This window comes from Pristiophorus japonicus, unplaced genomic scaffold (assembly GCF_044704955.1).
Source record: "Pristiophorus japonicus isolate sPriJap1 unplaced genomic scaffold, sPriJap1.hap1 HAP1_SCAFFOLD_780, whole genome shotgun sequence".
Taxonomy (NCBI): domain Eukaryota; kingdom Metazoa; phylum Chordata; class Chondrichthyes; family Pristiophoridae; genus Pristiophorus; species Pristiophorus japonicus.
In genome coordinates, this window is record NW_027254697.1 from 132,888 (window position 1) to 159,985 (window position 27,098).

The 27,098-nt window shown below is 48.0% G+C and overlaps 1 protein-coding gene across 3 annotated transcripts in view; it reads left to right on the forward strand.

Annotated features, from left to right (window-relative positions):
* The window catches only part of hsf2bp (heat shock transcription factor 2 binding protein), a 121,084-nt gene that overhangs the window by 74,081 nt on the left and 19,905 nt on the right, over nt 1-27,098 (forward strand). For all 3 annotated transcript variants that reach the window (XM_070874322.1, XM_070874324.1, XM_070874323.1), the window contains 2 exons: nt 4,853-4,970; nt 15,382-15,485. In XM_070874322.1, coding sequence (XP_070730423.1) covers nt 4,853-4,970; nt 15,382-15,485 — 222 coding nt within the window. The remainder of the gene's footprint in view (nt 1-4,852; nt 4,971-15,381; nt 15,486-27,098) is intronic.

Below are 27,098 nucleotides of genomic sequence, written 5' to 3' on the forward strand. Positions count from 1 at the left end.
TCTCCCCTGCTGTCTGTGTACTTGATGTATGCCTCTTTTCTTACCCTCAATTGCTCTCATAGCTTTATTCATCCATGAAGTTTTATTAGTAATTAATTTGTTCTTTCCTTTTAGCGGAATGTATTGTTCCTGCACTCTGTTGAACACCGTTTTAAATGTTTCCCAATGTTACTCAATATAAAATGTTATTACATTATGATCACCCTTCCTCAGAGGATCTTCTACTATAAGATTACTAATTTGTCCTGTCTCATTACACAATACTAGATCTAAAATGGTCTGTTCCCTAGTTGGTTCCTCGACATATTGTTCTAGAAACTGTTTCGAATGCATTCCATGAACTCGTCCTCTAAACTGATTTTGCCAATTTGCTTTGCCCAATCTATATGAAGATTAAAGTCCCCTGCGATTATTGCATTACCCTTGTTACATGCTCCTCTAGTTTTCTGATTTATACTCTGTCCAACATTATAACTACTCTTAGGAGCCTATAAACTATTCCCACCAGTGTTTTGTTCACATTTGCAGTCTACCACTTTCATTATTATTTATATTTTATTCGTTCACGGGATATGGGTGTCGCTGGCAAGGCCGGCATTTATTGCCCGTCCCTAATTGCCCTGAGAAGCTGGTGGTGAGCCGCCGCCTTGAACTGCTGCAGTCCCTGTGGTGAAGGTGCTCCCACAGTGCTGACTTTGTCGCAGTGGTTTGGTACAAATTAGTGGCTCGCTCGGCCATTTCATCGGGTAAGAACATAAGAATTAGAAGCAGGAGTGACCATACGGCCCCTCGAGCCTGCTCCACTATTCAATAAGATCATGGCTGATCATCGACCTTAACTCGATTTTCCTGCTCGGTCCCCATATCCCTTGATTCCCCAAATCTATCTCTCTCAGCCTTGAATATATTCAGAGACTCTGCATCCACAGTCCTCTGGGGCAGGGAATTCCAAAGATACACAACCCTCTGAGAGAAGAAATTCCTCCTCTTCTCTGTCTTAAATGGCCTTCCCCTTATCCTGAGACTGTGCCCCCTAACTCTAGACACTCCAGCCCGGGGCAAACAACCTCCCTGCATCTACCCTGTCAATTCCCCTCAGAATCTTCTATGTTTCAATGAGATCACCTCTCATTCTTCTAAACTTCAGAGAGTATAGGCCCACTCTACACAATCTCTCATCATAGGACAGCCTTCTCATCCCAGGATACATCTGAGAATCAGGCTGAATATAGAAAGGTCAGAGTGAAAGAGAAACTAAGAGGGGCAAAGAGAGGTTATGGGAATAGAATGGCAGCCGGCATAAAAGGGAATCCTAAAGTCTTCTATAGGCATATAAATAGTGAATGGGCAGTAAGAGGAGGTGTGGGGCGATTAGGGACCATAATGGAGACCTACGCATGGAGGCTGAGGTACTAAACGAGTACTTTACATCTGTCTAGACATAGTGAAGGAGGAGGCAGTTTAGACACTTGATAGGGTAAACATTGATAAAGAGGTATTAGAAAGACTGGCTGTACATAAAGTAGATCAATCACCAGGAGCGGATGGGATGCATCCTAGGATGCTCAGGGAATTGAGGGCGGAAATCGCGGAGGTACTGGCCGTAATATTCCAATCCTCCATAGATATAGGGCTGGTGCCAGAGGACTGGAGAATTGCAAATGTTACACCATTGTTCATAATAGGGTGTAAGGATAAACCCAGCAACTCCAGACCAGTCAGTTTAACCTCGGGAGTGGGGAAACTTTTAGAAACAGTAATCAGAGACAAAGTTAACAGTCACTTGGACAAGTGTGGATTCATTAAGGAGTGGGATTTGTTAAAACCAACTTGATTGAGTTTTTTGATGAGGTAACAGAGAGGGTTGATGAGGATAATGTGGTTGACGTGGTGTACATGGATTTCCAAAAGGCATTTGTGCCACAAAACAGGCTTGCAGCAAAGTTGAAGCCCATGGAATAAAAGGGACAGTGGCAGCATGGATACGGAATTGGCTCTGACAGGAAACCGAGAGTAGTGGTGAACGGTTGTTTTTCGGACTGGAGGAAGGTATACAGTGGTGTTCCCCAGGGGTCGGTACTGGGACCACCGCTTTTCTTGATTATATATTAATGACTTAGACGTGGGTGTACAGGGCACAATTTCAAAATTTGCAGATGACACCAAACTTGGAAGTATAGTGAACAGTGAGGAGGATAGTGATAGACTTCAGGAAGACAGACAGGCTAATGAAATGGGCGGACATGTGGCAGATGAATATAACGCAGAAAAGTGTGAAATGATACCTTTTTGTAGAACGAATGAGGAGAGGCAATATAAACTAAAGGATACAATCCTAAAGGGGTGCACGAACAGAGAGACCTGGGGGTATATGTGCACAAATCATTGAAAGTGGCAGGGCAGGTTGAGAAAGCGGTTAAACAGCTTACGGAATCCTGGGCTTCACAAAGCGAGGTATGGGGCTGGATATTCCGCAATGGTTTTTGCAGCGGCACAAAAACATACCGCCCCGACCTGCGTTTTGACCGTCAGGGTGACGTCAATCGCCGTGCAGGGCTGTACTAGCGCCCCGGGTGGAACATTTGTCGATTACACCTGATTTAGCGTCCGCCCCAGGACCCGAGCAAAAAACACAGGCGTTCCCAGGGTGCAGCGGGCACAATTGGCGCCATGTTTAAAGGGAGGCTGGAGAATCTTATATCACAGCTATCAGTGACTGCCATGGTACCAGGCAGAACACTGTGTGAGTGCACACATTAAAGCGGCACTTTTATGTGACTTAACCCTTTGTTTTCAACATCGGCAAGATAGTTCAATGGGGACAACGCTATTTCGGCAGCAAATCATGCTGGTTACTATTGGCAGGTGGCTTTAAGCTGGAAGAAGGCTTATTGTCCATGGTTTGCAACGGAATCGAAGAGGTCACACACGTTTGGGGAGGAGGCCTTACCCACCATGGGTTTACAGGGAACATCCCTCATACCTACACATTTCTGATGCACAGTGCGTTTGAAGGATGCACTTCAGAAAAGAAGTATTGACAGAGATAATCCAGCTCCTGCAGGCAGACCTAAAGCCTACCAGCACCACCAGGACTGTGCTGCCCATCAAGGTGAAGGTGACTCTGGCGATGGCTTCTATACCACCGGCTCCTTCCAGGCAGCAGTGGGGGACATATGCTGTATCTGTCAATACGCTGAACATTGTTGCATTCGCCAGGTGACAAGAGCACTGTACGCACGCAGGATGGAGTTCATAAACTTCCCAATGAGCAGGGACAGCCAGGATGAATAAGATCATGGCTAATCTTTCCCTCAGTACCTCTTTCCTGCTTTCTCTCCATACCCCTTGATCCCTTTAGCCGTATTGGCCATATCTAACTCCCTCTTAAACATATCCAATGAACTGGCATCAACAACTCCCTGCGGCAGGGAATTTCACAGGTTAACAACTCTATGAGTGAAGAAGTTTCTCCTCATCTTAGTCCTAAATGGCTTACCCCTAATCCTTAGACTATGTCCCCGGGTTCTGGATTTCCCCAACATCGGGAACATTCTTCCTGCATCTAACCTGTCCAATCCCGTCAGAATTTTATATGTTTCTATGAGATCCCCTCTCATCCTTCTAAACTCCAGTGAATACAGGCCCAGTCGATCCAGTCTCTCCTCATATGTCAGTCCTGCCATCCCGGGAATCAGTCTGGTGAACCTTCGCTGCACTCCCTCAATAGCAAGAACATCCTTCCACAGATTAGGAGACCAAAACTGAACACAATATTCCAGGTGAGGCCTCACCAAGGTCCTGTACAACTGCAGTAAGGCCTCCCTGCTCCTATACTCAAATCCCCTAGCTATGAAGGCCAACATACCATTTGCCTTCTTCACCGTCTGCTGTACCTGCATGCCAACTTTCAATGACTGATGTACCATGACACCCAGGTCTCATTGCACCTTTTCCTAATCTACCGCCATTCAGATAATATTCTGCCTTCGTGTTTTTTCCCCCAAAGTGGATAACCTCACATTTATCCAAATTATACTGCATCTGCCATGCATTTACCCACTCACCTAACCTGTCCAAGTCACCCTGCAGCCTCTTAGCATCCTCCTCACACCACCACCCAGTTTAGTGTCATCTGCAAACTTGGAGATATTACACTCAATTCCTTCATCTAAATCATTAATGTATATTGTAAATAGCTGGGGTCCCAGCACTGAGCCCTGTGGCACCCCACTAGTCACTGCCTGCCATTCTGAAAAGGACCCGTTAATCCCGACCCTCTGCTTCCTGTCTGCCAACCAGTTCTCTATCCACGTCAGCACATTACCCTCAATACCATGTGCTTTAATTTTGCACACTAATCTCTTGTGTGGGACCTTGTCAAAAGACTTTTGAAAGTCCAAATACACCACATCCACTGGTTCTCTCTTGTCCACTCTACTAGTTACATCCTCAAAAAATTCCAGAAGATTTGTCAAGCATGACTTCCCTTTCATAAATCCATGCTGACTTGGACCAATCCTGTCACTGCTTTCCAAATGCGCTGCTATTTCATCCTTAATAATTGATAATCTTTAATAAATGTTGTATTATTGCCAGACTTGCCTCTTTCCTCCTCCACCCAATTTAAAAGCTGTACCATTGCAGGATTTCCCACTCTCCGCCCTCCCACCAATGCTCACCCACAATATTAAAATGGTGCTGACAGAGAAGGTTAGGGTAGGATCACTGGCAGGTGGAAGTTCAGGTTCAATGTATTTCTGACAGTGACATCTCTATGGAGGAAATGCAACCCTTTAACTTCTGTCTGTTACTTTATTTCTGTTACATATGACGTTTTTGTTCATTGCAGATGTGGCTGCTGTGGCCTGTGGTCGAGAATTCTTGGTTAATTCTTCACAAATTCTACTGGAAACACTGATGCAGCTCCTGGCGGAAATGAAGAGCGGTCTCTGCACAAAGCTCAAAGTGTGAGTGTTGCAATAGCATCTGTCCTGCTGTTTTCGACAAGTACAGTTTATCACAAATTGACTTCCAAAGCAGCACAAGTTAGATTATCTACCCTGGAAGTGTTCCTTTATTCTTCAAATGTTGAACATCCCTCAAGCACCACTGAGCTGTGATTTCTGATTAACTCTGGGGCTAAGCTGATTTCTGGAGCAACTACACAATGCCTCCAACTGATGTTTATGATGGCATGATAATTGGGTGCCACCAAGCCACGTTGTCTGCTCACCCCTCTCTGCTTCTGCATTGTACAAAAGGCTCTCCTTTACGAAGTGGCTTATTCAATTAATAACTTACCTTGGTACGGGCCACAATTTCAAAATATGCAGATGATACAAAACTTGGAGGTGTAGTAAAAACATAAGAAATAGGAATAGGCCTCTCGAGCCTGCTCCGCCATTTAATAAGATCATGGCTGATCTGATCATGGACTTAGCTCCACTTCCCTGCCCGTTCCCCATAACCCTTCACTTCCTTAATCATTCAAAAATCTGTCTCTATCTCCACCTTAAATATATTCAATGACCCAGCTTCCACAGCTCTCTGGGGGCAGAGAATTCCAGATTTACAACCCTCTGAGAGAAGTAGTTCCTCGGGGCCGAAATTTTGAATAGACGGTCCCTTATTCTGAGACTATGCCCACTAGTTTTAGATAGCCCCATGAGTGGAAATATCCTCTCTGCATCCACCTTATCGAGCCCCCTCATTATCTTAAAAGTTTCACTAAGATCACCTCTCATTTTTCTGAACTCCGATGAGTACAGGCCCAACCTGCCCAATCTTTCTTCATAAGTCAACCCCTTCATCTCAGCAATCAATCTCGTGAACCTTCTCTGAACAGCCCCCAATGCAAGAATATCCCTCCTTAAATACGGAAACCAATAACTGTACACAGTACTCCAGGTGTCTCACAAATACCCTGTACAGTTGTAGCAGGACTTCTCTGCTTTTATACTCTATCCCCCTTGCAATAAAGGCCAACATTCCATTTGCCTTCCTGATCACTTGCTGTACCTGCTTACTAACTTTTTGTGTTTCATGCACAAGGACCCCCAGGTCCCTCTGTACTGCAGCTTACACTTTGCAACTTCACACCTCTGAAGCAGAAGATTGTGGGTTCAAGTCCCACTCCAGAGACATGAGCACATAATCTAGGCTGACACCACAGTGATTGCACTTCAAAACCTCTTAACCGTGAGGGACTATGGAGCGTCCTCCTCTGTTTCGGATGCGCCCAAAAGTTTGTCAACATCCTCCGCCTGCTCCATGATGACATGCAAGCCGTGATCCTGACCAATGGATCCATCACAGACCCAATCCAAGTCCGAACCGGGGTCGAGCAGGGCTGCGTCATCGCGCCAACCCTCTTCTCAATCTTTCTCGCTGCAATGCTCCACCTCACACTCAACAAGCTCCCCGCTGGAGTGGAGCTAAACTACAGAACCAGTGGGAACCTGTTCAACCATTGTCGTCTCCAGGCCAGACCCAAGATCATCCCATCCTCTGTCGTCGAGCTACAGCACGCGGACAACGATTGCGATTACGTCTGCGCACATTCAGAGACTGAACTCCAAACAGTCGTCAACATCTTCACCGAGGTGTACGAAAGCATGGGCCTTACACTAAATATTCGTAGTGGAATAGTGAATGCATTGGTTGTAATTTATCAAAATTCCCTGGATTCTGGGGAGGTCCCAGCAGATTGGAAAACTGCAAATGTAACACCCCTATTTAAAAAAGGAGGCAGACAAAAAGCAGGAAACTATAGACCAGTTAGCCTAACATCTGTGGTTGGGAAAATGTTGGAGTCCATTATTAAAGAAGCAATAGCAGGACATTTGGAAAAGCATAATTCAGTCAGGCAGAGTCAGCATGGATTTATGAAGGGGAAGTCATGTTTTGACAAATTTGCTGTAATTCTTTGAGGATTAACGAACAGGGTGAATAATGGGGAACCAGTGTATGTGGTGTATTTGGACTTCCAGAATGGTGCCACATAACAGATTACTGCACAAGATAAAAGTTCACAGGGTTGGGGGTAATATATTAGCATGGATAGAGGATTGGCTAACTAACAGAAAACAGAGAGTTCATTCTTGGGTTGGCAATCAGTAACTAGTGGGGTGCCACAGGGATCAGTGCTGGGACCCCAACTATTTACAATCTATATTAACGACTTGGAGGAAGGGACCGAGTGTAACGTAGCCGAGTTTGCTGATGATACAAAGATGGGAGGAAAAGCAATGTGTGAGGAGGACACAAAAAATCTGCAAAAGGACATAGACAGGCTAAGTGAGTGGGCAAAAATTTGGCAGATGGAGTACAATGTTGGAAAGTGTGAGGTTATGCACTTTGGCAAAAAAAAAAATCAAAGAGCAGGTTATCATTTAAATGGAGAAAAATTGCAAAGTGCCGAAGTACAGTGGGACCTAGGGTACTTGTGCATGAAACACAAAAGGTTAGTATGCAGGTACAGCAAGTGATCAGGAAGGCCAATGGAATCTTGGTCTTTATTGCAAAGAGGATGGAGTATAAAAGCAGGGAAGTCTTGCTACAGTTATACAGGGTATTGGTGAGGCCACACCTGGAATACTGCGTACAGTTTTGGTTTCCACATTTAAGAAAGGATATACTTGCTTTGGAAGCAGTTCAGAGAAGGTTCACTAGATTGATTACGGAGATGAGGGGGTTGATATGAGGAAAGGTTGAGGAGGTTGGGCCTCTACTCATTGGAATTCAGAAGAATGAGAGGTGATCTTATTGAAACATATAAGATTATGAGGGGGCTTGACAAGGTGGATGCAAAGAGGATGTTTCCACTGATAGGGGAGACTAGAACGAGGGGGCATGATCTTAGAATAATGGGTCGCTCATTTAAAACTGAGATGAGAAGGAATTTCTTCTCTCAGAGGGTTGTAAATCTGTGGAATTCGCTGCCTCAGAGAGCTGTGGAAGCTGGGACATTGAATAAAATTAAGATAGAGATAGACAGCTTCTTAACTGATGAGGGGATAAGAGCGGAGATGCTGCGAGACTTTTTTATTGAGGGCATCGGGCACGCTGGGGTTTTCAGGAAACTGATTGAGACCAAAGACTTGACCCTGGAAACGGTGGCTTTGATGGCCCAGACATTTATCTCAGGGGAGGAAGAGACCAGAATGATGTTTGATAAAAATCTTGGTTTAAATGCAGCAAATGGACAGGGAGTCAACATTGTTAACGTGGCACACAGTTCTCCAGACAGACAGAGGCAATCGGACCTGCCCAAGCATGTAGTCGAACCCAAAGGGGGAATTCAACAGAGACAATGGCTAGCTGAACGGCGATTCATGCCATCGCAAGCGACAATGCGGCCGGTAATGGGGCCATCAACACCTGTCAATGGTGCGCTTAAGGACAGTTACAGAGACAATCAGAGACGATTGACTGGTAATGAACCTTTTATTTCCAACAACGGCTCATGTTGGAGGTGTGGAGGCAAACACACAGCCAGAGCTTGCAAATATCAGCACTGTACCTGCAGAAACTGCAACGTCAGCGGTCACTTGGCGTGTATGTGCAGGAAGCCTGTAGCCAGGTTGATGTACGAGGAGGACGGGGACAATGTAAGCCCTACGAGGCCAAATAGACACTAGGGGAAATCGCTGGAAGCTGAAATTCAGCGAGTTCATGTGGAGCACATATACAGTTCATACACCAGGACGCCACCGATAATGATGAAAGTGCTCCTCAATGGCATCCCAGTATCAATGGAGCTAGACAGAGGGGCCAGCTAGTCCCTGATGAGTATCAAACAGCTCGACAAGTTGTGGGCGTCCAAGGCCAGGAGGCCAAAATTATTGGCAATTGATGCACAGCTACGGACATACACAAAGGAGATCATTCCGGTGCTCGGCAGCATCACGGTAGTCGTGACCCACAAAGATTCGGAGAACAGGTTGCCACTCTGGATTGTCCCGGGGACGGTCCCGCACTGCTGGGGAGGAGTTGGCTTGCAGTCATGAACTGGAAATGGGGCGATGTCAATGCAATTTCTTCTGTAGAGCGAATATCATGCTCACAGGTCCTGGACAAATTTGACTCACTATTTCAGCCCGGCATTGGCACTTTCATGGAGACCAAGGTAGTGATTCACATAAACCCGGACGCCAGGCCAGTACACCACAAGGCCAGAGCGGTGCCATACGTGATGCGGGAAAAGATAGAAGGCAAATTGGACCGCCTGCTGAGGGAAGGCATCATCTAGCCAGTCGAATTCAGTGACTGGGCGAGCCTGATTGTGCCGGTGCTCAAGGCGGATAGGTCAGTCAGGATATGTGGTGATTACAAGGCTACCATCAATCGGGTGTCACTCCAAGACCAAGACCCGCTACCGAGAGCGGAGGACCTCTTTGCGACGCTATCCGGTGGCAAACATTTTTCAAAATTGGACCTGACCTCAGCTTACATGACCCAGGAGCTGCCGAGTGAGTCGAAGAAGCTGACCACCCTCACGACACACAAGGGGTTGTTTGAGTACAACAGATGTCCATTTGGGATTCGCTCAGCCCCCCGCGATCTTTCAACGAAATATGGAAAGCCTCCTCAAGTTGATTCCAAGGACAGTGGTTTTTCAAGACGACATCCTCATCACGGGTTGTGATACTGCAGAACACCTCCGCAACCTGGAGGAGCTGCTACGCAGACTGGACCGGGTAGGTCTGCGACTGAAAAAGGCAAAGTGCGTCTTCTTAGCTCCAGAGGTAGAATTCCTGGGGATGAGGGTAGCAGCAGACAGGATCAGACCTACTGCGTCCAAAACAGAAGCGATCCAGAGAGCGCCCAGACCCCGTAACACTGCGTTTGGTCCTGGGGCTCCTGATCTATTTTGGTAACTTTCTTCCCAAATTGAGCACCCTGTTAGAGCCGCTACACTTGCTCCTACGCAAAGGTCGCGAATGGGTCTGGGGGGACAGCCAGGAAAGGGCTTTTGATAGAGCACGAAATTTGTTATGCACCAACAATCTGTTAATGCTATATGACCCATGTAAGAAACTCGTTTTAACGTACGATGCATCGTTCTATGGGGTCGGGTGTGTGTGTTGCAGCATGTTCATGCCAAGGGTCAGTTGCAGCCGGTAGCTTATGCCTCCAGAAGTCTGTCCCAGGCAGAACTGGGCTACGGGATGGTAGAAAAGGAAGCGCTTGCATGTGTATATGCTGCAAGAAAAATGCACCAGTACCTGTTTGACAGAAAATTTGAGCTGGAGACGGATCACAAACCCCTAACGTCCCTTTTGGCCGACAACAAGGCCATAAATGCAAATGCATCGACCCGCATACAGAGTTGGGCATTCACATTAGCCGCCTATGACTAAACAATTCAGCACAGACCGGGCACTGAAAACTGCGCCGATGCACTCAGCAGGCTTCCACTAGCCACCACTGAGGGGGCAACCGAGCATGCTGTTGAGATGGTCATGGCTGTTGAAGCTTGCTCACCCATGACAGCCCGTCAGATTAAAGTCTGGACAAATAGAGACCCGCTACTGTCTTTAGTCAAGAAATGTGTCCTGAATGGGGACTGGGCAGCCACGTACGGGGCATGCCCTGAGGAATTCAAACCATTTCACAGGCGCAAAGATGGACTCTCGATTCAGGCCGATTGCCTACTGTGGGGAAACCGAGTAGTTATGACCCTGATGGGCAGAGAGATGTTCATCAGAGAACTCCACAATGAGCACCCGGTCATTGTCATGATGAAGGCAATTGCCAGGTCACACGTTTGGTGGCCAGGGATAGATGCAGACCTGGAACTTTGTGTTCGCAGGTGCAACACGTGTGCCCAGCTGGGCAATGCGCCCAGGGAAGCCTCCCTTAGCCCCTGGTCCTGGCCCGCCAAGCCATGGTCACGCATCCATGTGGACTACGCACGTCCCTTCATGGGAAAAATGTTTTTAGTTGTAGTAGACGCCTAATCCAAATGAATCGAGTGTGACATTCTCAATTCAAGCACATCCTCTGCCACGGTAGAAAGTCTACGGGCAATGTTCGCCGCCCATGGTCTACCGGACGTCTTGGTCAGCGACAATGGTCCGTGCTTTACAAGCATTGAATTCCAGGACTTCATGGCAGGAAATAGTATCAACCATGTCAGAACGGCACCATTCAAGCCGGCCTCAAAGGGCCCGGTGGAACGAGCAGTGCAGATAATCAAACAGGAGATGCTCAGAATCCAAGGGGGTTCCCTACAAAGCCGCTTATCACGCCTCCTGTTGGCCTATAGATCCCGACCACACTCGCTCACAGGGGTCCTACCCACAGAGCTGCTAATGAAAAGGACGCTCAAAACCAGGTTATCCCTTATACACCCCACCATGAAAGAAATTGTTGAGAGCAGGCGCCAGTCACAATGTGACTACCATGACAGGAATGCGAGCGCGCGATGTATTGATGTCAATGATCCTGTCTTTGTCCTCAACTACGCTGCAGGGCCTCAGTGGCTCACAGGCACTGTGATTGCCAAAGAGGGAAATAGGATTCTGGTAGTTAAACTTACCAATGGAAAAATCTGCCGCAAACACGTGGATCAAACAAAAAGGAGGTTCAGCAACCCCATAGAAGAAGCAGAGGAAGAACATGATGTAGAGTTCACTCCACCAAGGTGACCGAACATCGGAACCAAGTGGAGAAGAGCCCAGTCACTGTGGGCAGTCCGGACAGGCCTGAGGCACCGCAAACAGCAGACACTCAGGCCAGCGCCCAACAACCGGAGCCCCAACTCAGGTGCTCTACAAGGGAGCGTAAACCACCAGAGAGACCTAACCTGTGATCCCAATAAGACTTTGGCGGGGGGGAGGTGATGTCATGTATTCAACTGTCATTGTAACCCATGTATAAACTGACCTAAGTTGTACACCGTGAGAACATTGACCACTAGGTGGTGAACTTGTGGGAGACACTCCTAACCTGGACTTTCAGGTATAAAAGGGGAAGCTCCACCCACCTTCATCACTTCAGTGCTGGCTAATAAAGGTTACTGGTCACAGAGTGACCTTCTCTCAAGTATGAGCCTCGTGTGCATTTATACTGTATAGTAAGGATATATTACCAGCCACCCTTTCCTTCAACCACTGTCTGTCCCACCTGTGACAGGAGATGGTCCCCCGGTTATCAAAATCCACGGCGCGGCCCTGGACAACATGGACCACTATCAGCAAGGACAGACAACGTCAACGAGGTCCAACACCGCCTCCAGTGTGCCAGCGCAGTCTTTGACCGCCTAAGGAAGAGAGTGTTCGAAGACCAGGACCTCAAATCTGGCACCAAGCTTATGGTCTACAGGACTGTTGTGATACCCGCCCTCCTGTATGGCTCAGAGATGTGGACCATATACAGTAGACACCTCAAATCGCTGGAGAAATGCCACCAATGATGTCTCCGCACGATCCTGCAAATCCACTGGGAGGATAGACGCACCAATGTCAGTGTTCTCGATCAGGCCAGCATCGAAGCACTGACCACACTCGACCAGCTCCGTTGGGTGGACCACATTGTCCGCATGCCTGACACAAGACTCCCAAAGCAAGCGCTCTACTCGGAACTCCTACACGGCAAACAAGCCAAAGGATGGCAGAGGAAACATTACAGGGACACCCTCAAAGCCTCCCTGATAACATCCCCACCGACACCTGGGTGTCCCAGGCCAAAGACCGCCCGAAGTGGAGGAAGAGCATCCGGGAGGGCGCTGAACACCTCGAGTCTCATTGCCGAGAGCATGCAGGAATCAAGCGCAGGCAGCGGAAGGAGCATGTGGCAAACCAGTCCCACCCACCCTTTCCCTCAACCACTGTCTGTCCCACCTGTGACAGAGACTGTAATTCCCGTATTGGACTGTTCAGTCACCTGAGAACTCACTTTTAGAGTGGAAGCAAGTCTTCCTAGATTTCGAGGGACTGCTTATGATGATGATGATGCATTTCAAAAGTACTTAATTGGCTGTAAAGAAGTTTGGGATATCCTGAAAGGTGGTGTGTACATATATACAATTTCTCTATTAGAAAGGGATACCACTCATTGTGCAGGTTGTGTGTGATCGGATGCATAGACTCCTTATGTGAAAGCCAGGTTTGCTGGAAGTCGACACGTTGATTTCGTCAGCAATTCTGCCCTCACTGAGCTCTGCGAAGAAGAGCGTCATGTGAAAGGATGATTTGTGGTTGGCACGGTGTAACCCCTGCTACCAAGGATAATCATCCCAAAAACAGCAACTAAGGAGCTATTTTTCAAAATCTGAAGCGTCGAGATAATGTCGACCATGACGAGCTGTTTCACCTTGTCCAGAACAGCAGAACCAGAGGATATGGCCTGTGCTTAAAGGGGGATATATTCCAAACTAATCTACGGAAACGTTCATTTCAGTGAGCAAGTCTTCAATCTATTGAACTGGCTCCCGAGGGAAGCAGGTGGAAGCAGGTAGGGTTGATGCATTCAAAAACAAATTAAATAGATTCCATTCACAAAATAATATTTTGGGATACAGTATATGAGTAATATGAGACGTGACGTAAGTGTAGCATGCTTGGGAGAAATATGGGGATATTTAGTTCCCAGAGTTTTCCGCCATCGGATGTTTTCTTTGCCATAATTAGTCAACAACTCCATTATCACTGCATCCTCAACTACCAGGATGGTCAAAGGAGAACTAGATGGACCTCGGTCTTTTTCTAATCTAGAAATTCTTATGATCGCTACAATGAGGCACTTGCTTCTAGCAGGGTTTTCAGTGGGACTGCGATGGATATAACCTGCTGTTTTTCTGCCTTGATCGATCAGGAGGGCTCTCCAATATGCTCCAGAGCATGTATTCTGCAGAGTTGTAGCCTGCTCTGTGCTGCTCAACTGTTCCATCCAGAAGGGCTTGGAGCTGGAGATAGGTGGGGAGGTGGCCTGGGTCACAGCACAGCATTGAGTGGGGCATCACTGAGGACTAGCGGCAGCTGCAAGTCAATTCAGAACTCAACTTATCAATGAAACATTTAACACAGCCTAAACTTTGTCATCACTGCAACTATGTTTTCTCCGCCTTCAAATAAATAACATTCTTCAAACCAGTACTTATCCTGCAACTATATGACTATTCAAGTCTAAATCACCTAATTAAGTAATTGAGCAAGAAATAAGTTAACCGTTTCATGTATGACTCCAGTGTCCATGAATAACAAATGATATAAGTGCACATTTATTTTAATGCTATTTGTTCCGTAGCTTCTGCTTTCCGTGAGTTTAAAGCTGCTTTCTTTCTCGTATTCCAGTGCACCCTGATGGCAAGTATCACAAAAGACAACTGCCTGCTCTTGTGGTACAAAAGGCTCATGGGCCTGAGATGACCAACCTCCCATGGCCTGAGATGACCACCCTCCCATGGCCTGAGATGACCATTATCCCATGGCCTGAGATAACCACCACTATGGCCTGAAATGACCATTCTCCCATGGCCTGAGATGACCATCCTCCCATGGCCTGAGCCACCCTCCCATGGCCTGAGATGACCACCCTCCCATGGCCTGAGATGACCACCCTCCCATAGCCTGAGCCATTATCCCATGGCCTGAGATGACCATTATCCCATGGCCTGAGATGACCATTCTCACATGGCCTGAGCAATTCTCCCATGGCCTGAGATGAACCTGGCTTATGGACTGGGTGCTGCTCCTGGCTGCATCCCAGCTGGAGCTGGTCGCTGGGAAGCTTGGTGTCACCTCCTACAAGTCCCTTGTGCAGTGTTCAATGGGCAAAGGCTCATGCTGCTATCCTAAGAAATGGCAGTCTTGTTCAGGTCAATTGTAGCCGTAACCATTGACCGTGGCTTTGGATCTGCTGGGCCAATAGCAGCTTTCAGATTCTGAACGTTCTGAGAGACAGTAGTCTGCATTCTGATCCCTGGAGAGCTGACTACAATGCAGTGGCCAGATTATTCAATGATTCTTGCAAATATGAAGAAAGCTTCCCTGATGTTGTTGTAAATGAGGCTATAGACTCAATCACTGTCCTGAGAGCCACTACGCACATGTGTTCAGGGCGAACCCATGATTTCTGAGACCCATGACTGTAAAGCCATGGCTGGCAGCTTTCTCCGCTGCCTCCACTCGGAACATGCCACATCCTCGCCTACTCTCAGCAATCCTAACCAAAGTCATTCTACTTCAGGTGCGAGGTTGCTCCCCAGGAACCAGGACGATGCAGCTCACCAGCCCCCTTTGAAGAGCTGGTATAGACTTAATGGGTCGAATGGTCTATCTGCTGTAATTTCTATGACTATGCTGACAAAAAAATGATATTGATTAATTTTGCAGGCAAAGGTTTAATGTTGGGGAAAATGTCTTTCTCTTGCAGACTAATGTTGATGTGTTTGTACAATGTGAGCATTAACCAGAAAGGTCTGCAGTACATCAGTGAGAGCCCAGGTTTCATCCCTTTGTTGTCCTGGCTCCTGGAAGGTAAGTCTGTATGAGTTGGCAGCAACAGTGTTACTTGACTCGTGCCTCTTCATTGGCTTTAATCTTGTCCTGATGTTATGAATGAAATGTACTCCAGAGGTTTCTGGTAAGTTGGCTGTCAGCCTTTCTTGGGTCACAGAAAATGTCATACTCCCCGACCCTGAGAACTTTTATCTTGTGCAGTAACCTTTTAGGTGGAACCTTATCGAATGCCTTCTGGAAATCGATATTCACCACATCCACTGGTTCCCCCTTATCCACCCTGCTCGTTACATCCTCAAAGAACTCCAGCAAATTTGACAAACATGATTTCCCTTTCATTAAATCATGCTGACTCTGCTTGATTGAATTATGCTTTTCCAAATATCCCGCTACTGCTTCCTTAATAATGGATTCCAACATTTTCCCAACGACAGATGTTAGGCTAACTGGTCTATAGGTTCCTGCTTTTTGTCTGCCTCCTTTTTTAAATAGGGGCGTTACATTTGCGGTTTTCCAATCTGTTGGGACTGCCCCAGAATGCAGGGAATTTTGGTAGATTACAATCAATGCATCCACTATCTCTGCAGCCACTTTTTTTAAGACCCTAGTGTTGTCTATGGAGAAAGAGTCAGACTGAACCCTGTGAGCTCAAAGGAACCCTGTGACCTTAGTCTTTTATTGCAGGTCTCCAAAGTGTCTCTCCAACCTGTGAAGCTTCCTTAAATACCTGTGCTCCCAAGGGATTATGCGATCCCTTGGGACTCCAGTGGATGAGCCCTCTGGTGGCGGTACAGAGTAAATACAAGTCCACATATATAACAACACTCCCCCCCAAAGTCAATGGTGTAACTATTTACAATGTGAATCGACCTGGGGCCCTTCTTGCCCTGGTTAATTGTCTTGGTGTGAAAGCTGGTATTGTTGAATCATTTGTTGGGCCCTCGCTGGGCTGCTGTGCAGCTGGCCTTGCTGGGCTGCCTGGTGTGTTGAGCCCTGCAGGGCTGCTGTGGATGATGGGTTCTGCTTCGTGGTCAACTGTGGTGACGGTTGCCGCTGGTGTGTATGTTGGGGGATCAAAAAAGGTAGAGCCAAGGTGGGTTGCTCAGGGTAGCCTGTGAATCTGAGTTTGATTTGGTCCAAGTGTTTCCGGTGAATGAGTCCATTTGAAAGTTTGACCCGAAACATCCTGCTCCCCTCTTTGGCCACGACAGTGCCGGGAAGTCACTTGGGACCTTGTCCATAATTTAATACAAATACAGGATCATTGATTTCAATCTCGCGTGACACATTTGCGCTATCATGGTATACACTTTGTTGAAGCCGCCTGCTCTCTACCTGTTCATGTAGATCAGGGTGAACTAACGAGAGACTTGTCTTAAGTGCTCTTTTCATGAGCAGTTCAGCAGGTGGGATCCCAGTGAGTGAGTGGGATCTCGTGCGGTAGCTAAGCAGGACTCGGGATAGGCAAGTCTGCAGTGAGCTTTCAGTTACCCTCTTCAAGCCTTGCTTGATGGTTTGCACATCTCTCTCTGCCTGACCATTGGACGCTGGTTTAAACGGGGCAGATGTGACATGTTTGATCCTGTTGAGGGACATGAGTTCTTTGAACTCAGCACTGGTAAAACATGGCCCGTTGTCGCTCACCAGGACATCGGGTAAGCCGTGTGTGGCAAACATGGCCTCCAGGCTTTCAGTAGTGGCAGCGGATGTGCTAGCCAACATTATCTCACATTCAATCCACTTGGAGTACATGTCTACAACCACAAGGAACATTTTACCCAAGAACGGGCCTGCATAGTCGACGTGTATCTTAGACCACGGTTTGGTGGGCCAAGACCATAAACTTAGCGGCGCCTCCCTGGGTACATTGCTTAACTGCAAGCATGTATTACATCTGTGAACGCAGGACCCTACAAGTCCGCATCGATACCGGGCCACCACATGTGGGATCTGGCTATTGCTTTCATCATTACGATGCTTGGGTGGGTACTGTGGAGGTCATTGATGAAGGTGTCTCTGCCCTTCTTGGGAACCACTCTTCGATTGCCCCACAGAAGGCAGTCTGCCTGTGTAGACATTTCATCTTTGCGCCGCTGGAACGGCTTTATCTCCTCCTGCATTTCCACTGGGACACTGGACCGGCTCCCGTGAAGCACACAGACTAGAGATAATAAGGGGTCCTGGCTTGTCCAGGTTTTGATCTGCCGGGCAGTGACGGGTGATTGCTCACTCTCAAATGCTTCCATAACCATGGCTAGATCTGCGGGCTGCGTCATTTCCACCCCCGTGGTGGGCAATGGCAGCCTACTGAGAGCATCAGCGCAGTTTTCTGTGCCTGGCCTGTGCCTGATGGCATGGTTGTAGGGTCCTGAATTTAAGGAAAGGTAACTTCGACGGTATGTAGCGTTAATTGGCTAGAATAGACTGGCAAAGGATACTTAAAGGGTTGTCAGTGGATAAGCAATCGCAAACATTTAAAGATCACAACTTCAGCAATTGTACATCCCTGTCTGGAGTAAAATTAAACGGGGAAGGTGGCTCAACCATGGCGAACAAGGGAAATTAAGGATAGTGTTAAAACGGAGGAAGAGGCATAGAAATTGGCCAGAAAAAGGTAACAAACCTGAGGACTGGGAGAAATGTAGAATTCAACAGAGGAGGTCTAAGGGTTTAATTAAGAGGGGGAAAATAGAGTATGAGAGGAAGCTTGCAGGGAACATAAAAACTGACTGCAAAAGCTTCTATAAATATGTGAAGAGAAAAAGATTAGTGAAGACAAGCGTAGGTCCCTTGCAGTAGGATTCAGGTGAATTTATAATGGGGAACAAAGAAATGGCAGACCAATTGAACAAATACTTTGGTACTGTCTTCACGAGGGAAGACACAAATAACCTTCCGGATGTACTAGGAGACAGTGGATCTAGTGAGAAGGAGGAACTGAAGGATATCCTTATTAGGCGGGAAATTGTGTTCGGGAAATTGATGGGATTGAAGGCCGATAAATCCACGGGGCCTGATAGTCTTCATCCCAGAGTACTTAAGGAAGAGGCCATCGAAATAGTAGATGCATTAGTGATCATTTTCCAACAGTCTACCGACTCTGGATCAGTTCCTATGGACTGGAGCTAATAAAACACCACTTTTTAAAAAAAGAAGGGAGAGAGAAAACGGATAATTATAGACCGGTTAGCCTGACATCAGTAGTGGGGAAAATGTTTGAATCAATAGCAGCGCATTTGGAAAGCAGTGACAGGATTGGACCAAGTCAGCGTGGATTTATGAAAGGGAAAACATGCTTGACAAATCTTCTGGAATTTTTTGAGGGTGTCACTAGCAGAGTGGACAAGGGAGAACCAGTGGATGTGGTGTATTTAGACTTTCAAAAGGCTTTTGACAAGGTCCCACACAAGAGATTGGTGTACAAAATCAAAGCGCATGGTATTGGGGGTAATGTACTGACGTGGATAGAGAACTAGTTGGCAGACAGGAAGCAGAGAGTCGGGATAAACGGGTCCTTTTCAGAATGGCAGGCAGTGACTAGTGGGGTGCTGCAGGGCTCAGTGCTGGGACCCCAGCTATTTACAATATACATTAACGATTTAGATGAAGGAATTGAGTGTAATATCTCCAAGTTTGTAGATGACACTAAACTGGGTGGCGGTGTGAGGAGGACGCTAAGAGGCTGCAGATTGACTTGGACAGGTTAGGTGAGTGGGCAAATGCATTGCAGATGCAGTATAATGTGGATAAATGTGAGGCTATCCATTTTCGGGGCAAAAACACGAAGGTAGAATATTATCTGAATGGCAGCAGATTAGGAAAAGGAGAGGTGCAACGAGACCTGGGTGTCATGGTTCATCAGTCATTGAAAGTTGGCATGCAGGTACAGCAGGCGGTGAAGAAGGCAAATGGTATGTTGGCCTTCATAGCTAGGGGATTTGTGTATAGGAGCAGGGAGGTCTTACTGCAGTTGTACAGAGCCTTAGTGAGGCCTCACCTGGAATATTGTGTTCAGTTTTGGTCTCCTAATCTGAGGAAGAACGTTCTTGCTATTGAGGGAGTGCCGTAAAGGTTCACCAGACTGATTCCAGGGATGGCTGGACTGTCATATGAGGAGAGACTGGATGAACTGGGCCTTTATTCACTGGAGTTTAGAAGGATGAGAGGTGATCTCATAGAAACGTATAAGATTCTGACGGGACTGGACAGGTTAGATGCGGGAAGAATGTTCCCAATGTTGGGGAAGTCCAGAACCAGGGGGCATAGTCTTAGGATAAGGGGTAGGCCATTTAGGACTGAGATGAGAAGAAACTTCTTCACTCAGAGAGTTGTTAACCTATGGAATTCCCTGCCGCAGAGAGTTGTTGATGCCAGTTCATTGGATATATTCAAGAGGGAGTTAGATATGACCCTTAAGGCTAAGGGGATCAAGGGGTATGGAGAGAAAGCAGGAAGGAGGTACTGAGGTGAATGATCAGCCATGATATTGAATGGCGGTGCAGGCTCGAAGGGCCGAATGGCCTACTCCTGCACCTATTTTCTATGTTTCTAGGTCCCCTCGTACTTCCGGAAGGTTATTTGTGTCTTCCTTCGTGAAGACAGAACCAAAGTATTTGTTCAACTGGTCTGCCATTTCTTTGTTCCCCATTATAAAGTCACCTGAATCTGACTGCCAGGGACCTATGTTTGTCTTCACTAATTTTTTTCTCTTCACATATCTATAGAAGCTTTTGCAGTCAGTTTTTATGTCCCCAGCAAGCTTCCTCTCGTACTCTATTTTCCCCCTCCTACTTAAACCCTTTGTCCTCCTCTGCTGAATTCTAAATTTCTCCCAGTCCTTAGGTTTGCTGCTTTTTCTGGCCAATTTATATGCCTCTTTCTTGGATTTGACACTATCCTTAATTTCCCTTGTTAGCCACGGTTGAGCTACCTTCCCCGTTTTATTTTTACTCCAGACAGGGATGTACAATTGTTGAAGTTCATCCATGTGATCCATCCATATAAGCCATCAGGGCCAGGGGACTTGTCCACTTTTTGTCCCATTATTTTACCGAGTACTACTTCTTTAGTGATAGTGATTGTATTAAGTTCCTCCCTCTCTGTCGCCCTTAGATTATCTACTATTGGGATGTTTTTAGTGTCTTCTACGGTGAAGACCGATACAAAATATCTGTTCAAAGTCTCTGCCATTTCCCTGTTTTCCATTATTAGTTCCCCAGTCTCATCCTCCAGGGGACCAACATTTACTTTAGCCACTCTTTTCCTTTTTGTGTACCTGTAGAAACTCTTACTATCTCGTTTTGTATATCGTGCTAGTTTACTTTTATTATCTATCTTCCCTCTCTTTATCATTTTTTTAGTCGTTCTTTGCTGGCTTTTAAAAGTTTCCCAATCCTCTGGCCTACCACTAGTCTTGGCCACATTGTATGCCCTTGTTTTCAATTTGATACCATGCATTATTTCCTTAGTTAGCCACAGATGGTTATCCCTTCTCTTACAGTCTTTCCTTCTCAAGGGAGTGAAGGGTAATGGGGAGCGGGCAGGAAAGTGGAGCTGAGTCCATGATCAGATCAGCCATGATCTTATTGAATGGCGGAGCAGGCTCGAGGGGCCAAATGGCCGACTCCTGCTCCTATTTCTTATGTTCTTAAATTTGTTTCTCCATCTTCTTCCCACTATTTAGTGGCCTATAGTATACACGTAATTCCTTCTCTATTCCTTAGTTCTAACCTAATATACTCTGCCTTTGACCCCCTCAACTACATCACCCTCTCCAGTGCTAGAATAGTTTCTTAGATCAATACTGCCATCCCCTCCTTTTTTGCCATCCCTATTGGAATGTATTTGCTTCATGGGTCCTTTGCTTAAAAATTCATAGCAACACATTGCTATTAAGAACTAGTTGGTTTATTAACAAAGGTTTAACAATCACACTACACATTACCAGTTCATCCACTAAGCTCACAACTGCATATCTCATCGTGGATGACCTAGATCCAACTGTCTGGGTTTTTATTGAGTCTTGCAAACATCACGTGACTGGCTAAGCCACTCACAATGCAACAGCTCTGCAAACCTGTGAGCATACTCACAGGTATATACATTACACCTATCTTTCCGGAATACTTTCTAGCCAGGAATATTAAGTTCCCAATCCCCGCCCCACTCCTTCTTTGAGCCAGGTCTTTGTTATTGCTACTAAACCCAATTTGAACTGCCTCTTGCATTTGTCCCCGGTTTGATCCCTCCTATTTCTGAACTATTCTTTAATCTCGTGCTCTTTGTCTACATAAGAAATAGGAGCAGGAGTCGGCCATTTGGCCCCTTGAGCCTGCTCCGCATTCAATAGGATCATGGCTGATCTGATCATGGACTTAGTTTCACTTCCCTGCCCGCTCCCTGTAACCCTTTACTCCCTTATCGCTCAAAAATCTGTTGATCTCCGCTTTAAATATGTTAAATGACCCAGCCTCCACAGCTCTCTGGGGCAGAGAATTCCAAAGATTTACAACCCTCTGAGAAGAAATTCCTCCTCATCTCAGTTTTAAATGGGCGGCTCCTTATTCTGAGACTATGTCCCCTAGTTTTGGTTTCCCCTATGAGTGGAAATATCCTCTCTGCATCCACCTTGTCGAGCCCCCGAAGTATCTTATTAGTTTCAGTAAGATCACCTCTGATTCTTCTGAACCCCAATGTGTATAGTCCCAACCAACTCAACCGATCTTCATAAGACAACCCCCTCATCTCCGGAGTCAACCTCGTGAACCTTCTCTGAACAGCCTCCAATGCAAGTATATCCTTCCTTAAATACGGAGACCAAAACTGTACACAGTACTCCAGGTGTGGCCTCACCAATACCCTGTACAGTTGTAGCAGGACTGCTCTGCTTTTATACTCCATCCCCCTTGCAATAAAGGCCAACATTCCATTTGCCTTCCTGATCACTTACTGTACCTGCATACTAACTTTTCGTGTTTCATGCACAAGGACACCCAGGTCTCTCTGTACTGCAGACTTTGCAATTTTTCTCCATTTAAATAATAATTTGTTTTTCTATTATTTCTGCCAAAGTGGATAACCTCACATTTTCCCACATTATTCTCCAGCTGCCCATTCACTAAGCCTGTCTATAGCCCTTCCAGCCTGTCTCTTCCAGTCCTCTGTGCATTTGTGTTTCTCCACTCCAATATTTCATCCTGATGCCCCTTCCCCTGCCAAATCTGTTTAAACCCTCCCCGACAGCACTAATTAGCCTTCCCGTGAGAACATTAATTCCCAGCTCTGTTAATTGCAACCTGTCCGGCCTGTATAGGTCCCTCCTTCCCCAGAACTTGTCCCAATGCCCCAGGAATATGAAGCCCTCCCTCCTGCACCATTTCTCCAGCCACACAATCTATTTTATCCGACTATGCCTATACTCACTGCCACGTGACACTGGGCGTACTCCAGAGATTACTACCTTGTGAAGTCCTGCTCTTGAATTTCCTCCCAAGCTCCTAAAACTCTGTCTGTACATCAACCCTTTTCCCTCCTATGGCATTGTTGCCATGATCGACCACGAATTCTGGCTGTTCACCTTCCCTCTGAAGGTTATGGGTTCAAGTCCCACACCAGGGACTTAATCACATAAATCTAGGCTGACACTCCAGGGCAGTGCTGAGGGAGCGCTGCACTGTCAGAGAGGCAGTACTGAGGGAGCGCTGCACTGTCTGAGGGGCAGTACTGAGGGAGCGCCGCACTGTCGGAGAGGCAGTACTGAGGGAGCACCGCACTGTCGGAGGGGCAGTACTGAGGGAACGCTGCACTGTCAAAGGGGCGGTACTGAGGGAGAGCTGCAACGTCGAAGTGCAGTACTGAGGGAGCGCTGCACTGTCGGAAGGGCAGTACTGAGGGAGTGCCGCATTGTCGGAAGGGCAGTGCTGAGGGAGCACCGCACTGTTGGAGGGGCAGTACTGAGGGAGCGCCGCACTGTCGGAGGGGCAGTACTGAGGGAGCGCCGCACTGTCGGAGGGGCAGTACTGAGGGAGCGCCGCACTGTTGGAGGGGCAGTATTGAGGGAGCGCCGCACTGTTGGAGGGGCAGTGCTGAGGGAGCGCTGCACTGTCGGAGGTGCTGTCTTTCGGATGAGACATTAAATCGAGGCCCCGTCTGCTCTCACAACTGGACGTAAAAGATCCCATGGCACTATTTTGAGGAAGAGCAGAGGAGTTATCCCCGGTGTCCTGGACAATATTTATCCCTCAATCAACATAACAAAATACAGATTATCTGGTCATTATCACATTGCTGTGTGGGATCTTGCTGTGCCCAAATTGGCTGCCACGTTTCCTACATTACAACAGTGACTACACTCCAAAAGTACCTCATAGGCTGTAAAGCGCTTTGAGACGTCCAATGATTGTGAAGGGTGCTATAGAAATCCAAATCTTTCTTCCTTTCTCAAAATATTCTGTACCCGTTCAGTGATGTCCTTTAGCCTGGCACCAGGGAGGCAACACATCATGTGCGTTGGCCGTTGTAGAAACGTCTGTCGATCCCCCTGACTATCAAATCCCCTCTCACCACTGCATTTCGACCGTTTGCTGTCTCCCCCTGTGCAGTCATTTGCCCCACAGTGTTGTGGATGTGCTCTATACCAGGGGGTCTCCATCCCCTCTCCCACGGGTCTGTGAGAAGATTTCAGGGGATGTTCGCCAGTTGGTTTGTCCCATCAATATATAGGGGAGATTGCTGGGCTAGAAATTGGCCTGCTTAGCACCTCCCGTTATCGCCTCTGGGGGGCGATAACGGGTCGGGAAGAATTTACCGATTGGGCGCAGCGAGAAGATTGACTCCCACTATATTGGGCGGGAGGTTTGTGTCGGCGGTGTGGCGGAGATGGTGATGTCATCGCCCCGGTCGTGCATCTCCCGAGCTTCGGTTCCGCCCCCTGCAGCATCGGCGAGCGACAACAGCGGCAGCTGCTGGAGTCATTGATCGGGAGCACGGGCGCTCCGGGGGCATTGCTTAAAGGCCAGGTGGCCCAGGTTAGTGAAAGGAATTTCCCATTCTCTCTCGCCATCGATCAGCCCGGCAATGTGCGGCAGGGCATCGGGCTGATCGGGCCGGATCGCGACTGCTCTCCGGGTCCAGCTAAGTTTTTCCTTTGCAGAGCCTGCAGCGATGGCCTTTCCCTTTAATGCAGAGAAGGCGCTTTCATACATAGCAGCACTGCCCAGCCCAGTGCCCCCCCCCGGCCTACTGCCCAGCCCAGTGCCCCCCCCCCACTCCCCCCCCGCCTACTGCCCAGCCCAGTGCCCCCCCCACCCCCCCCGGCCTACTGCCCCCACCCCCTGCCTGCTGCCCAGCCCAGTGCCCCCCCCCCACTCCCCCCCGCCTACTGCCCAGCCCAGTGCCCACCCCCACTCCCCCCCGCCTACTGCCCAGCCCAGTACTCACCCCCACTTCCCCCCGGCCTACTGCCCCCACCCCCTGCCTGCTGCCCAGCCCAGTGCCCCCTCCCACCCCCCGCCTGCTGCCCAGCCCAGTGCCCCCCCCCGGCCTACTGCCCAGCCTAGTGTCCCCACCCCTGCCTGCTGCCCAGCCCAGTGCCCCCCCCCTGGCCTACTGCCCAGCCTAGTGTCCCCACCCCTGCCTGCTGCCCAGCCCAGTGCCCACCCCCCACCCCCCGCCTGCAGCCCAGCCCAGTGCCCCCCCGCCCCCGGCCTACTGCCCAGCCTAGTGCCCCCACCCCCCGCCTGCTGCCCAGCCCAGTGCCCCCCCCCCACCCCCGGCCTGCTGCCCAGTGCCCTACCTCCCCCCCCGGCCTACTGCCCAGCCCAGTGCCCCCTCCCTCCCCCCCACCTGCTGACCAGTGTTCCCCCCACGGCCCAGTGCCCCACCGCCCAGCCTGCTGCCTGTTGTGCTCCAGGAAAGCAGTGCAGTGCTTGATTTCGCGCTCCACATCCTTCCTGGAATGCAAAGGGAAAATTGTTTTAAAATTAAAAAACATTAGCGCCAGGCACTCATTTTTCCAACTTAAAAAAATTAGTGTCCCGATGGGTGAGCTCCCCAATTGTCCCTCCTGATGTTTGGGGCATAAGCAGCAGTCGTCTCCCCTGTATATTGAGACGCGTAGAATAGTCTCAGCGATACAAAGACTCCATGTTCAGTCAATGTTGGGTCTTACTGTCGGATACCATTTGAACACTTGGACATGTCCCTTTGTGTGCCACTGACTTTTAAAGCAGTGTTTATCTCACTAAGTTTATTCGCTTCCACATTCCACTCACTGCTATTAACAAGTAACTATCGTCAAATACTTCTGGAAACAGCTTGAACTTCAGCATTTGGGTTGAGAGCGAGATATTTTCAGGAGCAAAGACTGCTTGAACATTCCCCACTTCATCTTTCGGAAGCAAACTAAAGTTCCGCAAATGTGCAAAATGTTCTCTCAGGACCAGCCGCTCAGACATGTGGCCGGATACCATACTGAAACCCAGATAAGCCTTTCAGCAGAACATGGGTGGATGATTGGTTCGCCAAGGGAAATACTTTGGGAACCTTTCACAGTTGTGTATAACCAGCCACATTTTCCACCCATTCCTTGTAGTTGAGGAAGTGCGATGACCTAGTCTGTGACAAACAGACTGCTGCCCTGCTCCTGACTGGACTGGGTCATCGTATAAGCGAGCGACTGCTTACATAGTCAGAGTGCGCCACAGGTGCAAACATCGACTGAGCTGAACAGGGAGAACACAAAAATAAAATAAACAGCTAGAGATTGATGCACAGTGAGTCACTGCCGCATATAGTTAGACTGTGTTTAAGCCCCTTGAGTAAGTCACTGATAAGAAGGCAGACAGGAACTGAATTGTACTGTGGCGTGTGTGGGTACAGGTGTCAGAAGCTGACAAGTGGCTGCAAGGAAACGTGTGCAAGTGCAGACAATCTATCCAGTGTATCCGCAGGAGCAGAGCCGGCCTGTGTCCGTTGGCAATCATTGCGCGTTTCTCCTGATTAATCTGGTGTTTGAGACCGGGGGCGGGGGGGGGTGGCCGTCAGTGGAGAGAGTGCGCGTCATGTGGCCTTGGAGGGGAGAGGGAAGAAAAATACTTTCCACTCTCTGGGCCCGCAGCAAGGCCGCAATAATCGGGATCTAGTTGGCACGCCCCTTCAATGTCTTCAGTCTGAGTTAATAAAATAGCTGACGGCATTATCATAGTTTCCCTCATACCTCGGACGCAGAGCTTTATATTCTGCCCATGTGCTTCTCTAGCGGACGATCAGGCCTAGTCTTGGCACTCGTGTCCTTTGAGATACCGCTGGCTACTTAGAGTCAAAGGGCTGCATTTTCGGCTTTAGTTATTTCGAGATGGTAATGGTGGCCAGGCGGTCCTGATACCGCCTGAAAACCACCTGAAAAAAGTTTGCGCCCTCGTCTGCAAAATTCAGCAAAAAATGAGGCTCCTTGATCAGGGGCACGAAATCAGGCGTTACACAAGGAGGTTTTTGCGTGCCAGCTGAAAATTGTGGCGTTAAAAAGGTTTGGTTGATTTACGGAACTTCATTGTTGCTCAGTGCCCTGCAACATTACCTTGTGTATTATACGGTTTTATTTTGGTGGGGGGGGGGGTTTTAGTGACTTTGTTG